Raw genomic sequence first — 13,812 nt, forward strand, 5'->3', positions numbered from 1 at the left:
GAAGAGTACTGCCACGACCAGACTGGACCTGCGTGAGCGAATCCGTGTGCCGTCCTTTGTATCAATGATGGATCAAAGAGTTGTGGACAGAGCTCAGCATCTAGCTAACGTCAAAGCGACATTCAGGCGAGCGAGAGGCGGGAGACGAAGGAAATGACCCCCCATCAAGAAGCTCGGAGGCATCTTCCGTGAGAGTTTGCTGTATCGCAGCGTGATACTGTTTAGCACAGCGCTCTCGTCTTCTTTTCGCCGTCTGATCTCACTGGGCTGCAACGTTAGGGGCTGCTTCCATGCTTCGGCAGCGGCGCCTCCCATGCCTGTCGCGCATCTTCATCCTCTCCAAGCTAAAACAACCGCGATTCATGACCTTGCCGATATATCTGAAACAAGATCGGACATTCCGTCGCCTGCTAGTGCACTTTTGCTCGTTGCAACATCACCCAAAGCCCACACGCGAATCGGAAAGAGACAGTACGCGCGCGGAACAGCGCGGGAACAGTTGGAATGCGAATGAGGCCAGAAGACAATTCAAATGAGTGTATATTAGATTTACTAGCATACATCCAGTCATCTCCGAGGCGACGCCAGGTCACCTCTATCAACAAACATAGATGAGAGCATCGGCAAGACCAGCCCGCCACCGTGGTGGAAAAGCACAGCTTCTCCCCCCCGCCCAGCACCGAATTCTAGGTGGTGACCCTTTTAATCCACACACCCCAAGTTTACCCGTGGCAACGCCCCAGACCGAAAAGTGCTCCAGTGTCGATGTGTGCGCGACTTCCCAAGATCCCATCAAAACGCGAACGACATCGCCAAGGATAGTCCGTTTGGGAATATCTGCATGCAGACTGTACCCGTCAGTGCTACGGTTGAAGACGTCGTGCCCTTGAATACTTTCCCACCCCTTCCCGTGATGCCATGCAATGACCCGTTCCGCAGGTTGGGAAAACAAAAGATTTGGAATTCGCGCACCCAAGCGCTCCAGGCCTGCTTGTCGTGTCGAGGGTTGCAACGGAGAAAAAAAAGAGGCGTGCAGAGAAACAGTACACGGCATCGCGGATGCAATTGTGTACAGTGTTTCATGACAAAAATAAAGTCGACTATCCCTCAGGGTGGCCCACATAAACGCTCGTGTAATCCTGTTCCCAGTCTAGTTCTCCTGCATGCAGAGAGAGCACAGAAGGATACACAGTATGAGCAGAGCCAACGCCCAAGTAGATCAGAGTAACGTATCGGTCGAGATAGGATACTTAGTCCGGTGGATACGAGAAGCCAGAAGAGCAGGCAACAAGGGGCCGTTCACTCCGTCGTAATCTGGTCTTTCCGTCCATGCTTCCAGAATGCTGTTCTCCACTACCTCTTCCGCAGCCTCTCATCAAGACAGTAGCGACTATTACAATGTAATAAGAGTCGGAAGTGAAGTGAAGTTCAAATGTGTCCGCCCTGCGTCCGTGCCGTGAGGCTGTTCATCTAATGTGTATGTAGCCGTGCTGTATACAGCGAACGACCCATGACAAGTGCTCGGTAGTAAATCGCAATGAAACGGAATTCAAGAAGCACAAAACACGCTCGCTAAGATGACAAATCAGTCAACATAAGGAAAAAAAAGTTTCCAGTCCTTAAGCAGCCGGAGTACTTGATAGTTATCTCTCCGCGCCGATAGAGATGGACTTCGTGAAGAAGATTCAATGGAAACGCCTTCCCAGATGCAATCGATATGATGTGGAGGATTGACATCAATCATACAACATCGCATAATGCTCGTCTCGGTCTTGATGCATGCACGCCAGCCTGCGGAGAGGTGTATTACAGAAAGTGTGGGTATCTTGGAGAAGAATGCTCGAGTGCTTTTCTTTGGCCGTGTGCCAGTAGCGGTGTTCACATCGTCGCAGCGTACTGTGGCGAAAAGTCGTTGTAGCTCCAAGCAAAGCCGCCGCCGAACGTGTTGCCAGCAGCTGATGCACCACAGTGCTGATGCGACATCAGCGTGCTGGGCAAGGGCAGACTTGCAAGTGAGGCTGTCGTGAAAGGAATGGTCTCGGGCGACGCGGTCGACTGAGGTGGAGGGGTGTAATAGTCACCATTTGAGCAGTACGGCTGGCTAATGGAAGGTGTGGGTGATGGTAGCTGCTGAACTTCTTGCATGCTCATGGTCGGCCAAAACTGTTGGCCTTCAGAGCAGGTTGTGACAGTAGGGCTGGGCGTCGACGGTAACACTTTCCACGACTCAACCGGCTGGGGCGCTGGGGGTAACACCTGTGACTGTGGCCACCACTGCGCGGCATGACCACTTGAGCTTGGAAGAAGCGGTGCCGGGCGCACAACGTCTACTATTCTTGGCGGAGGTGGTAGCAGGGGGACGAAGAGCTGCAGAATTGAGTTCTTTACGTCCTCGCTACGGCCGTCGAGCAGTTCGCCTGCACCGTCCTCCTCGAGACCTTCGAGTGCACGTATGGGCGCGCGAAAAACGAACTTGTTGATGGCCTGAACGAATTCCTCGTGGAGCTTCTTCAACTGTACTTCCTTCTCTGCCCAGCTCCAGGTGCTTGCCGACACATCAACGGAGTAGATGTCCTTGTGATACTTGACGAGGTCATCAATAGAGTCCGTCGTGAGCTTGAATGCTACCTCATGGTTAGAGACCATGTCAACGTGTACTACGTACGCCTCGACATGAATAAGCTGATAGTTGAACATAGCCTCGACCAGCGGGTTGGAGTCCTTAACAAGCTCAGAGTCTGGTTTCTTGGGTAGCATGATGGAGCACAGCGTCCAGATAGCAGCCGGACCGGACAACGTCTCAGTCAGGCATCGGTAGTGCTGTGGAACGCTGTTGAGCGGGCGCTTGATCCGGTTTATCCTCTTCAGGGTCTGCGTTAGCCATGGCTCGACCTTGGAGTTGAGAACTACGGTCGGCGCAGATCGGGGTGCAAAGGGTACCGCGGAAGCAGGCAGCAGGTTGATTGGCATGACGGACGACGGAGACGAATCCAAGAAATTTTCCGATGTATAGCGAGCGCGATTACTCTGGTAACGACGTTAAACACAAAGAAAAGGGAGAATATATTGAAAGATTAGTGCGGTCCCAACGAGGAAAGTATTTCGCGCGCCTTGATTTGAGGGAAGAAAAAAGATCAAATGACGAATGAGAGGCGTAGAGCAAGGTGAGTAGAGGAGGTGGGCAAGAAGAAGGCTAGGCGGATGGTGACGGTCTTTTGTACGAACAAAGCGGTTGCGGCAAAGATTGTGGGCAAGCCGAGCTGGTCACGACCCAAGCCTCACAGGCCCCATGCAAGCTGCACAGCGATGCATTAGCCTTGAAATCATGCATGCAACTAAAGAATGATCAAAGCTGACCCCGAACGCGTCTTTCGCTCACGTCCGCATCGATGCTCACAAGTCGCTGGAGACCTTGATCCATGAAATTACATGCTTGTATGAAGCGCATGTTGGCGCAACGCCCAGCAATCTGGGCCGCACGGGGGCAGGATCAGTACAAAAGCAAGCAATCCACATGCTGGTGGGCCGATTCAGGGCCACACAGATACAGGATGGGCGGAGTTTTGGATTACGCCTAGTTTCCGGACGAGATGAGGAGTCCTGTGGTGCTGTTTGCAACGTAGTGTTTGCTGCGTGCCTAGTCGGTGTCCAGTGGAGTGGACATGCAAGCGACGCTTCCCGAAACGAAACATGAGGAATCGTCGGGGGAAACGGCGCAAAGCATCTCGCTCTGCCCTAGGCGGAGCATCCATCGCGGAGCTGCAGAGCAGAGAGCTACGGCGGAGTCACTTGCACTCACGCGTTGTCTCGCACCTGGCCGGCTGTGGCGTCCGAACGGGATGTTCATCAACGTTTTTGGCGAGGCAGGCTCCCTTTGAACAACCAGGAGTTCGGCCGCATTGGGAGAGCAGGAGATTTCGAGCGTGTCTCACCTCGCGCTCCGGTCGTTCAACAAGACTCGAGGATTTCAGCGCGGCGAGGTGGAGAGGGGGGGAAGTGGGTGCTGTGTGTGAGAGAGAGGTGTTGTGAGGTCTGACTGGACGTTGGCTGATGGGCTGGGATGGGCCTGCCATATCACGCTGGCCACTAGGATCACAGAGGCGCCCTGGCAGGACGACGCCAAAATCGGAGCGTCAGGCCTGATCCTTGCGCGCTGGGCGGACCCCATCTTTGTGCGGAATGCTGCTCGCGGGCTCGACTTCGGATTGTGCGCGAGAGTCGATGCACTGGCGAAGGCCTCATCTCACGCATCTGCATCTCCGCGTTTCACGCCGGCCGGCTGAGCAGAAATGTGCGGCCGTGGAAGCCGGGCAGTCTTCATGCCACGGCAGCATCATGGCTCCTTGTCGTCATCGTCATCACCATGCTCGTCGCCATCATTGTTCTGCTGCGCTCAGATCCGTCGCGCAGGCCGAAGATCTGCGCGAGGCAGTGAGGCGGTGCAGACTAACGCCGCACGTGCTCCGCGGATGTGGCAAGTACCTTTCCTTGCGCTTGCAGGCTCACGGTGGCCGCGACCGCCAGCCAGAGCGTCCAGCATCGCTGACCGACGGGTGCAGCCGGTTGTGCGGCCGATTGCCAAAGGAGGAGCGCGAGAAATGACGGAAGGAGAGCAAAGGGGACGCGCTGCAGGTCCGCTGCCGCCCTTCGCAGACGGGCGGTGTTCTTCTCCGCAGACGTGAACCTGTGCGAACTCTGGCGGTCACGCCGCTCGGAGCTCCACAGCCGTGACTCCCGCGTCAAGCGAACAGATCGCCCCAAAGCCATCCAGAGCCACGGCGGTCGCTGGCTTTGCGACCGTTGGCAGCGATGGTACACACCGGATGCACTTGGGCAGTGGTGGGAACTGGCCGCCGGATGGCCGACCAGCGTGTCAATTCGAAACATCGTCACTGTGCTGCGTCGAGGGCTCTGCTCGACGCGTACCGGCGCCGTGGTTCCTATCGCTCCCTGGCCCAAAGAGCACTTCGGAGCTGACCCAGCAAAAGCCAACGCCCAGCTGCGCCTCGCTGTGTTTTATTCTTCCTCTTGCCAGGTGTCGACGGCCAGGACATGGAGCCGGAGTAGAGCTGCTGCGTGCTTGCAGTCAGGCCTCGACCGCGGGTTCTTCTCGAAGCTTTGCTGCCCGTGCCGCAGCCTTCTTTTCCTCATCCAGGAGCTTTCAGCTGAACAAGGATTATCTACCAACTGCTGCCCTTCACCAGACCCAAAGCGAGGCTACACGAAACGTCCACTTCCTCCCTCCATCCTGCTAGTCACGACAATTGCGACCACCGCGCTTGCTTTTCCTCTGATCCTCACCCAACCCTCGCCTCGTCCAGCCTTTGAACATGCAGTGCGACTGGTCTTCAGTGAGCCTGTACCCCACAGAGTTGGGAGTTTCAGAATCTGCGTATGCATGTATGACTGAACCATTCTCGCCACCTTTTCGACCTCGTTCGCTTTTCTCGAATGATGACTCACAGACGCGTGAATTACACTCGCGCATTCTTGAACTTGCAGCCTCACGTTCGTGAGCCTTTCGCGCACTTCTCATACGCTGCAGACGGTGCTACATTTTTCAAGCCCTTGAAGCGCGTCACCTTTCTCTCTATTCGCCGTTTCGCCTTCGTGCTGGCCGACGTTTGACGAAGCGCTTGTGTTAGCCTGGTACATGCTCTTCGTTCTACAAGGTACACACTGCTCCACATCCTTCCCAGGAACCCATCTCTATGTCCAGAAGCGACTGCAACCGAGGCTGGGAAGGTCTATTGGAATAACCAAAAAAGAAAAAAAAGAAAAAAAAAGAAAAGAAATTGAAAAGAGGGAAGAATCGCCCACCCAAGCACCTCGCTCCTTCGCTTGGCCGATAGCATCATCAGTCCAGCACAACCAAGAAAATCCCATCTCCTGCTATTTCTAGAGATCTCAAACTTCTTGGATCAAAACAAAAGAGCTTTGAACAATTCTGGTCTGTAGCGTTTGGCAATCACGTTGCTACGAATAGCCGATCCGCCTTGAATTTCTTGTTTAACTTGCATATAGGTGCATAGCACTATTGAGGCTGTGTTTGCACGGATGGAACATTCCGTTTCGTCGCCCCTTGCTCTGCGCCTATTATGAGCAATAGAATACCAGGTGAAGATCGTGTTTCTTTTCCGTTCGCAACGTGCAGGAGAATATGCAGGACACCATGTGATATGCCTGTCGTCGTAAGCTTTCATCATGCTGCAATCATGCTACCGCCTCATGCGAAATGCGACTGTTGGTCAAGGACTAAGCGGAACTGGACAAGGGCGAGTAATGTAACTGAGCTTCTGGGGAGCCACACGGCCCTGTAAATCAAGTGGCAAAAACGTCTCCATAGCTGAGAAGACGTCCTTACGAGATGGGATTCTGGTCGGCCCATGAAGATGCCGCGACTGAAGACAGTCTGCTAATTCTTGCGGTCTACCACCGTCTTGATCGTAACTCTGCTTGGACGTTAAATTCTTTTTCGGCTTTGCACGTCGGGATCCTGATGATTTGTTCCAGTAGACTTGCCGTCATCCGTCTCTCGCTCATCCTCGCGAGGGACGGTACATTTGGTTTCCATCCGGTGAGCATAGCTTCTCAAATCGCTACTAGGGAATCAACATTCCGATCGGAGAGGTGTAGGACATGTTAGCACCCGGAAGTGTCAATGAAAGCACCGAAGTAACCTTAAGATAGCTATTCATTGCTTCTTACAATGCGTTTTCCAGCGTCTTCCGGACAGATACGCGTCCTTCGTTAAGTCACTAGGGGGTTGGAGAACTTCACCCAGTCCAGGTGAGTTCTTCCGAGCATTAGGAATCACCAGCAAGAGCAGCTGCATAGGCTGTCTTGTTCCTCTCGACTGTTTCAAATTCTTCGGTCCTGCACTCGTCCAGGCCCTTAAATGAAAGACAACCAATCTTGAAAACGATTCATTTGAAGATCTCAGTGCCAGAACCTCATTGGTATACTCGATCTACGTATGACGAAAATATTAAGGTGCCGTCTTCGACGACATGAAAAGCATCGCATACGGCATACGAGATCTATACGTCGTGCAAGACGTCGCCCCATCTCGAATTTCAACACTGTAAGAGCATCTCTGCACCATCCTCCACTTGCACATTCCAAACCTTCATGGACGACTGCCTCCCTCAAACGGGGTTCGAGGAACGGGTATTTATGAGGCTGCGTGTGAAGGGCAGTGCCAAGACTGTTAGAGCAGATTAATACTCAGTGTGACGAAAGATGTCACCGTCTGCGGTGTTAGCATCAAGTCTATTAAGGCCCGGAAAACGAATGACCAAAACTTAGACATAATTTACTCATGTTGGATAGCAAAATCAAAGGTTGGACAACGTCGATATCTCGGCAGTTTGGCTGGATGTTTTTCTACTCTAAAAAGAACGAGATGAAACTAAAAGGCATATTTGGATAAGCAGAAGTGGACTTTACACCCACAATTCCGCAAAATAGAGCATCGCTTTCCCACGAGGAGGCTGAGTACGTGGTGCGAACACGGGACAATCAACTATCGTTCGATGTCCAAAACATTTGCAAGGCATAGACCTCGTTATCAGTCCCGCTGCGGAGCCTGTTGTGACTTGACGTTTCCATAGAAAGCGATCGGGGGCTTGCTTTCCTGTGAGCGGTTCGGACGCTGCAAGTAAAAGCATACGAAGATAGGAAACGACTCGTTTACACGAGCTGGGAACTTTCGCCCGAGAGAAGTGCTTAGCTTGACGTCCTCAGCGGCGTTTGTGGCTGATGCCAGCGGTTAGTTCTACGAGAGAGCGACGACAGGTGTTCGCACAAAGAATACACAATCCGAGATGTGGCTAATCATCAGATATCATTCTTAATTTGATCATTTTCTGTCCTGAGCCTTTACAGCTTTGTTCAACCAAGCATGTTACGGCGTCAGAAAGGAGGCAAAAGTCAACGTGGCACCTTGTCGAAGCTCATGAGCGGCGGGTGGCCAAGACAGAAGGCAGATCCAGCAGCAAAGATCGGTCCAAGAGCGGTTTTCACGCGCAGAGACACCATGTTTAAATAATTTAGGATGTTAAATTGGAAGAGACGTCTTGAGAGCCCTAGTCGTTGTTGCTGATCATTCGAATCATTGGTAATGCTTGAGTTATCTTGCGAGCCACGGCCGCTTAACAAACTTTGACGTTCAAGGAATTAGAGCGCACGGGGGTATGACAAAGGCGGGCCCAGGCCCCGGACAAGCTTCCGCCTTTGCTCGGAATGCGATGTTGCGGGCGTGAGGCCAAATATGTGTGATATGTGTAAATGATGGTGCGAATGGGGAGATCGTGACCGCTGGCCTTGCGCGCACACATCGGTTGCAGCGACGGCGAGATCGATCGGCTGTTCGCAAGATGCACACCTTTCTTCTTGTGCTTCCTCGTTTCTGGAGTGGGAATCTTTCGCCGGTCGGTGGTGTGGAGTGCCAAGTCGCTGAGCAGCATCTCCACCCCTTTGCAAAAGCAAAGCGGCAGGGACACGTTCATTCAAGCATCTAGTCGGAAACCCAAGAGGTTGGCAACTGCCTCTGCAACGCTTGATAAGAATCGAGAAGAAATGACATGATTGCGCCCTGTCGTCTTCTCATACCGTCACACCCTCCTCCATGCGACCGTCTCTCGACCAGGCGCAGCATGTCTTCGAGAGAATCAAGCCTGCGCTGCTTCCTACCCTCTCGCTCGTCGCTTGCACAGTCCAAAACCTCAAGACTCCAGTCAGACACTCGCTGTTCGTCAATGCGATCGCGTGGGTTCTGGTCAGCGTAGTTTGCGCCCAGCGCGTCGGGCTTAGAGATGGAGTACGCGACTCGCAGAAGACGAAGACATGCCTGCTGTCAGGAGTCCTGTACGCACTGGCACTGGGCTGCGAAAGGGCAGCCGTGGACAAAGAGGGCTTGCTTGCACCGCAGGTATGTGACTTGAGATCTCTTTCCCACGATGCAGTTTGTTGGGGTTTCACGGATGACTGACGGTTCGAATGGCGCAGGCACTGCTTCCTCTCGTCGTGTACGTTATCCTCCGAGTCCTTCTCGACCACGCAACGTCCTCCCGTATCCACGAGACACTTGAGAAGGTCAAGATATCAGGGTTTAGACGATTGCTCCTCATCACAACAGGCACTGGCATCGTCGCACTGAGCTGCTCGTTCGTGCGCCTTCCCGTCACCGCATTAGGGGTGAGCAGCACGATCTTCAAGGCCTGCGCGCTGCTGCTGCTGGAGACCTCCTTGAGCTCCGCGCAGAGCGAGAGGCAGCATGCGGCGAACTCTCCCAATGGCCTGCTCCAGAAACGTGCGCCCATTGACAATGGCGACGTCGAGATCGACGTGCGCCATGCACGCGACTTTGCTGGCGTTGTCGCTCTTATCAGCTTTATACTCTGTGTTTCTTTTGAGACCTTGCGTAGCTACGACATGGTCTATAGGCCACAGCAAGGGCCCGTTGATAGCAAGGCGCAACGCCTTCCCCCAGTGAAGACGATATACTACAATTGGGATGTTGGCGCCGATCTTGTCGGCGTGATATTCGAGACTGCAAAGGCGTTCTCCATGCTGCTAATCGTAAGTCATAGTGCCCGGTTTCTATCATATCACGCATCTCATTTCTTAATTTTCTGTCCTCCCTCCCCATTTTCCCCTCCCCTTTTGTGCTTGGGGTGGAAACAGCGATGATGTGGTTCCCCAAGCTCAACTGCCCTATGCTTATACGCGTAATTCATGTGCACCCTACTCCACCGTGACTACCACTTCGTTGCTCGGTTAAGGCTCCACCTTCGCGACGATCAAACATATCTATTTTGTGCAACAAGCAACTTGTCATTTTGAAGAAATCAGCTTCACGAAACAAACGCTGACCCGTTCGTCGTTTTAGATCCGACAGCAGGGCACTTTTGACTTCAGTTTAGTCTTAGTCGGTGGAGCCTTGGCAGCACGGATGATCAGCCGCTTCACAGCGTGGGAACTCTGGCTTACCATCATCTACGCGGCAGCCGCGCTCCTAATAGTCGATGAAGCGCAGCCGGTCTCCATCTTTTCATCCGCGCGCAGGAGAATGCGAGCGCGACAGGTGACATCGCTTCTCGCTGGTTTGTCACTCGTTGGCTTCTTCTATGCGTACTTAGCGCGTCGACCACATGGATACTTTCATCGAGTTCCGTTATTCGAACCGTTCCCCGTGGAACCGCCAATTGAACTCCTGGGCCCTTTGATGTCGGCTGATCACCGCTCACATCCAATTGATCAACTGGTGAGGTCAGCAGAGACACAATTCAATGAACTCAAAAATGCGCAATCCCAGTCTCTCGCAGAAGCTGTCGCCGAGTATCGTCGAAGATACGGCATACACCCTCCTCCAAAGTTCGACATGTGGTATGAGTTTGCTAAGCGAAGAAATGTTCAACTGATAGATGAGTACGATACGATTTTTGAGCAGCTGCAGCCGTTCTGGGGTCTGACGCCCCAAGTCATTCGATCTCGCGTCGCCGAAGCTATTGGCTATGAGAACGTTCTTCTAACAGTCATGATTCGTAACGGCGAAACCGTCAAGGTTTCTGGCGGTGCTGAATGGCAGCAAGATGCGACTGTTGGAATGATGAAGGAGTTTGTACATCACCTACCAGACATGGACCTAGCCTTCAACATCCATGACGAGCCTCGAGTCATTGTGCCGGCAGACCATCTAGCTCGCTTGATAAACACCGCGCGCACAAAAAACATGCCCGCAGCCTTCGCAACCAAAAACCCAGAGAACCAGTTCTCCGCGCGACCGAAGGACCTAGGAGACGGCAAGCATATCCCCGAGTTTCGCTCCACGCGGTTTAATAAGTTTGCGCATCAGCACACGTGGACACATTCACGCGCGTCCTGCCCGGCAGACTCACCCGCCCGCGACTACGAAGAGGTGTCCAAAGATAACATCACGTCGTACGCTTTCAGTGATGTCGGCTTCGTTTACAACCAATCCGCATTCCAAGACATCTGCATGTCCCCGTCATTCCGCGAGACATATGGATTCTTTGACCGCCCAAATGCCTTCAACATCGTACAAGACCTCTTTCCAATATTCTCTCAAAGCAAAATCAGCAGCTTTCAGGACATCCTTTACCCTAGCCCGTGGTATTGGGCAACAAGAGTAGGCTACATAGAAGAAAGGGACATGGACTGGGACAAAAAGGAAGACCAGCTGTATTGGCGTGGTTCTACTACCGGAGGCTTCAGTAGGAATGGCGGTTGGCGAAGGCAGCATCGGCAGCGTGTAGTACGGAAAATCAATGCCCCAGACCGAGCAAAAATTTTTGTGAATCGCGGCGCGGAAAATGAACCAAACTGGGTATCAGAAGAAGTGAACAGGAAGGACTTCTCTTCTCTCATCAACGTCATGTTCTCTCACGTCGGCCAGTGTGATCCGGGTGATTGTGAGGCACAGCGAGAATACTTCACGATCGCCGAAAAGGCCGACCAGCAGGATGCATGGAAGTACAAATTCCTTCTCGACATGGACGGCAATGCCTTCAGCGGTCGCTTCTACGCTTTTTTGAAGAGCAAGAGCCTTGTGTTCAAGATGGCCGTCTTCCAAGAGTGGCACAAGGATTGGCTGAAGCCTTGGGTACACTACATCCCTATTTCTCTGAAGGGCGAGGACTGGCTAGAAGCGGTACGATACTTTGCTTCAGAGCCTGAAGGCAAAGTGCAGGCACCGAGGCTGGCCTGGCAAGGACGAGAGTGGGCAAAGAAGGCGCTTCGCAACGATGATTTTGAAGTCTGGTTCTTCCGGCTTCTTCTTGAGTAAGTCCATTTCCGGTTCCTTTCGAATCGTGGAGCTAACTAATGAGCAGGTATGGGAGACTCATTGATGACAACAGGGAAATCATAGGATACCCAGGACCATGAAGTAACTAAAGAGAAGCAAGGGCGCTCCGCGAGTCGAGCAGCGCTGTCATGCAACGAACATACGATTGGGAAACGGTGGCGTGCTCATGTTCAATGAATTCGGCTTTTACTGTACGTAGTCCATGAGTCTTTTGTACAATACTTTGAAGATAGCATATCATTTTCTGGCTGCATTTGCGTTACCAGCATCCGCAAAGTCACAGTAATAGTAAAGTTCTTGGTGGCACATCAATCTGCGGGCGGCTTTCCTGGCGCTGAACTGTAGTGAAATCTCTCCGCGAACGCTCCTCACAAATACCGACGTTTCAGGCATCCGAATTTGCTCCACTCTACGCTTATGCCGATGGCCCAATTCGCTCCCACGAGGAAAAGGATCCCCGCATCTCCAAGATTTAGTCCCCACATTATTCTCCATTCGTCCTTTGGCGGTTCTAGACGACACCTGCATCGGATAGCTCCCCAGAAGTAGCCATACCACTTTTGGAAGCATGATCTTGCAAATGATCAGTTCTGCGTGCAAATCTCCCGGCAAAGGCACCTATCCGTCGTAACGATTCGGCATCGTATCTTCCTTGTCAGGATTCACGGAGCCAATGGTATAAAACGATGGCAGTCCGCATGCTGGACCGAGCAACTGCGCTTCCAAACCACTTCATCGGATCTCCAGGATCTTGAGCTTGTCGTCGGACTGGTCTACCAAAAGCACACGTCGTCGTCCTGAAACAATGCACACCAACGTACCCACTACGCAGAAGGCCGCGGTCAAATCTGGCAGCGGCGCGACCGCGCGGACGGACGTGAAGGAAATCCCCGTACCCGAATTGCAGCCGGGCCAAATCTTGGTCAAGATCAACTACAGCGGGCTCTGCGCGTCGGACAAGTCGCTGCTATACGACGAATGGAGCGCCAGCGGGCTGCTGATGCAGCCGCAGACCAACGGCATAGCGGGCCACGAAGGCGCAGGCGTCGTCGTTCGAGTCCACGATTCCGTCAAGGACCTGTGGAAGGTAGGCGACCGTGCGGGCATCAAGTGGATCGCCAGCGTGTGCGGAGAGTGCGAGTTCTGCACCAACGGCCGAGACGAGTGCAGCTGCCCCAAGCAGTTGAACTCGGGCTTCAGCGTCGCCGGTACCTTTGCCGAGTACGTGCCGACGGATGCCCGTTACGCTACCAGGCTGCCGGCGGGTGTCAAGGACGAGGAAGCAGGCCCCATCATGTGTGGTGGCGTGACGGCATATGTGGCTTGCAAAAGAAGCAAGGTGCGGCCAGGACAATGGCTCGCCATTCCCGGCGCTGGCGGCGGGTTAGGCCACCTCGCCGTCCAATATGCCAAGGCCATGGGCATCCGGGTGATCGCAATCGATGGAGGGGATGAGAAGCGAGATTTATGCCTTCGACTGGGAGCCGAGCACTTCATCGACTTTACTCAGGTCCGGTGACAAGATCCATGCCAAGGGCTTCGAATCGCTGACCCTTGATTCTAGGTGAAAGACGTGCCAGCCGAGGTCGTAAAGCTCACGACGTACGGCGCTCACGGAGTCATTGTCACTGGGGCCACGAGGCAAGCGTACGAATCCGCACCACACATGCTCAGGGTCAGGGGAAGGATGGTCTGCGTTGGGCTGCCGAAAGATGGCTCGGTCGTTGCCGGTGCTCCGCCAATGTACATGTGTCTGAAGAGCCTCGAAGTTGTCGGCAGCGTTGTGGGAACAAAGAAGGATGTCGAGGAGGCGTTGGATTTCACGGCCAGAGGCCTGGTGCACCCCATCCTGACGCATGGCACCTTGGATGACCTGAACGATTTGTGCCATCGCATGCAGGAAGGCAAGCTATCGGGGAGAGCGGTGATAAAAGTTGCGTCGTAAAGATCGGCCTCTCCCATCGACAAATTGAATATGCTCA

The 13,812-nt window shown here is 53.4% G+C and overlaps 3 protein-coding genes across 3 annotated transcripts; 2 read left to right on the plus strand and 1 right to left on the minus strand.

Annotated features, from left to right (window-relative positions):
• Nucleotides 1-524: 524 nt before the first annotated feature.
• PV09_02669 (uncharacterized protein) lies at nucleotides 525-3,249 on the minus strand. Its single transcript, XM_016355752.1, has one exon. The coding sequence runs from the start codon at nucleotides 2,968-2,970 to the stop codon at nucleotides 1,879-1,881; it is 1,092 nt and encodes a 363-aa protein (XP_016216058.1). The 5' UTR covers nucleotides 2,971-3,249; the 3' UTR covers nucleotides 525-1,878.
• Nucleotides 3,250-8,453: 5,204 nt separating this feature from the next.
• On the plus strand, nucleotides 8,454-12,361 carry PV09_02670 (uncharacterized protein). Its single transcript, XM_016355753.1, has 4 exons — nucleotides 8,454-8,932; nucleotides 9,010-9,582; nucleotides 9,893-11,805; nucleotides 11,856-12,361. The coding sequence occupies exons 1-4, from the start codon at nucleotides 8,630-8,632 to the stop codon at nucleotides 11,908-11,910; spliced, it is 2,844 nt and encodes a 947-aa protein (XP_016216059.1). The 5' UTR covers nucleotides 8,454-8,629; the 3' UTR covers nucleotides 11,911-12,361.
• A 274-nt stretch (nucleotides 12,362-12,635) lies between these two features.
• PV09_02671 (uncharacterized protein) lies at nucleotides 12,636-13,811 on the plus strand (the record flags this gene model as incomplete). Its single annotated transcript, XM_016355754.1, has 2 exons — nucleotides 12,636-13,340; nucleotides 13,395-13,811. 2 exons carry the CDS (start codon nucleotides 12,636-12,638, stop codon nucleotides 13,773-13,775), a joined length of 1,086 nt encoding a protein of 361 aa, XP_016216060.1. The 3' UTR covers nucleotides 13,776-13,811.
• Nucleotide 13,812: the final 1 nt, after the last annotated feature.

The sequence above is a fragment of the Verruconis gallopava genome, assembly GCF_000836295.1.
Source record: "Verruconis gallopava strain CBS 43764 unplaced genomic scaffold supercont1.7, whole genome shotgun sequence".
NCBI classification, from domain to species: Eukaryota; Fungi; Ascomycota; class Dothideomycetes; order Venturiales; family Sympoventuriaceae; genus Verruconis; species Verruconis gallopava.

Bases quoted from the DNA above. Each gene is read 5' to 3' on its own strand.
- PV09_02669 (XM_016355752.1), bottom strand. From the start codon at position 2,970: ATGCCAATCAACCTGCTGCCTGCTTCCGCGGTACCCTTTGCACCCCGA.
- PV09_02670 (XM_016355753.1), top strand. From the start codon at position 8,630: ATGCGACCGTCTCTCGACCAGGCGCAGCATGTCTTCGAGAGAATCAAG. The intron at 9,583-9,892 runs GTAAGTCATAGT...TCGTCGTTTTAG, and splicing joins CGTTCTCCATGCTGCTAATC to ATCCGACAGCAGGGCACTTT. The intron at 11,806-11,855 runs GTAAGTCCATTT...ACTAATGAGCAG, and splicing joins TTCTTCCGGCTTCTTCTTGA to GTATGGGAGACTCATTGATG.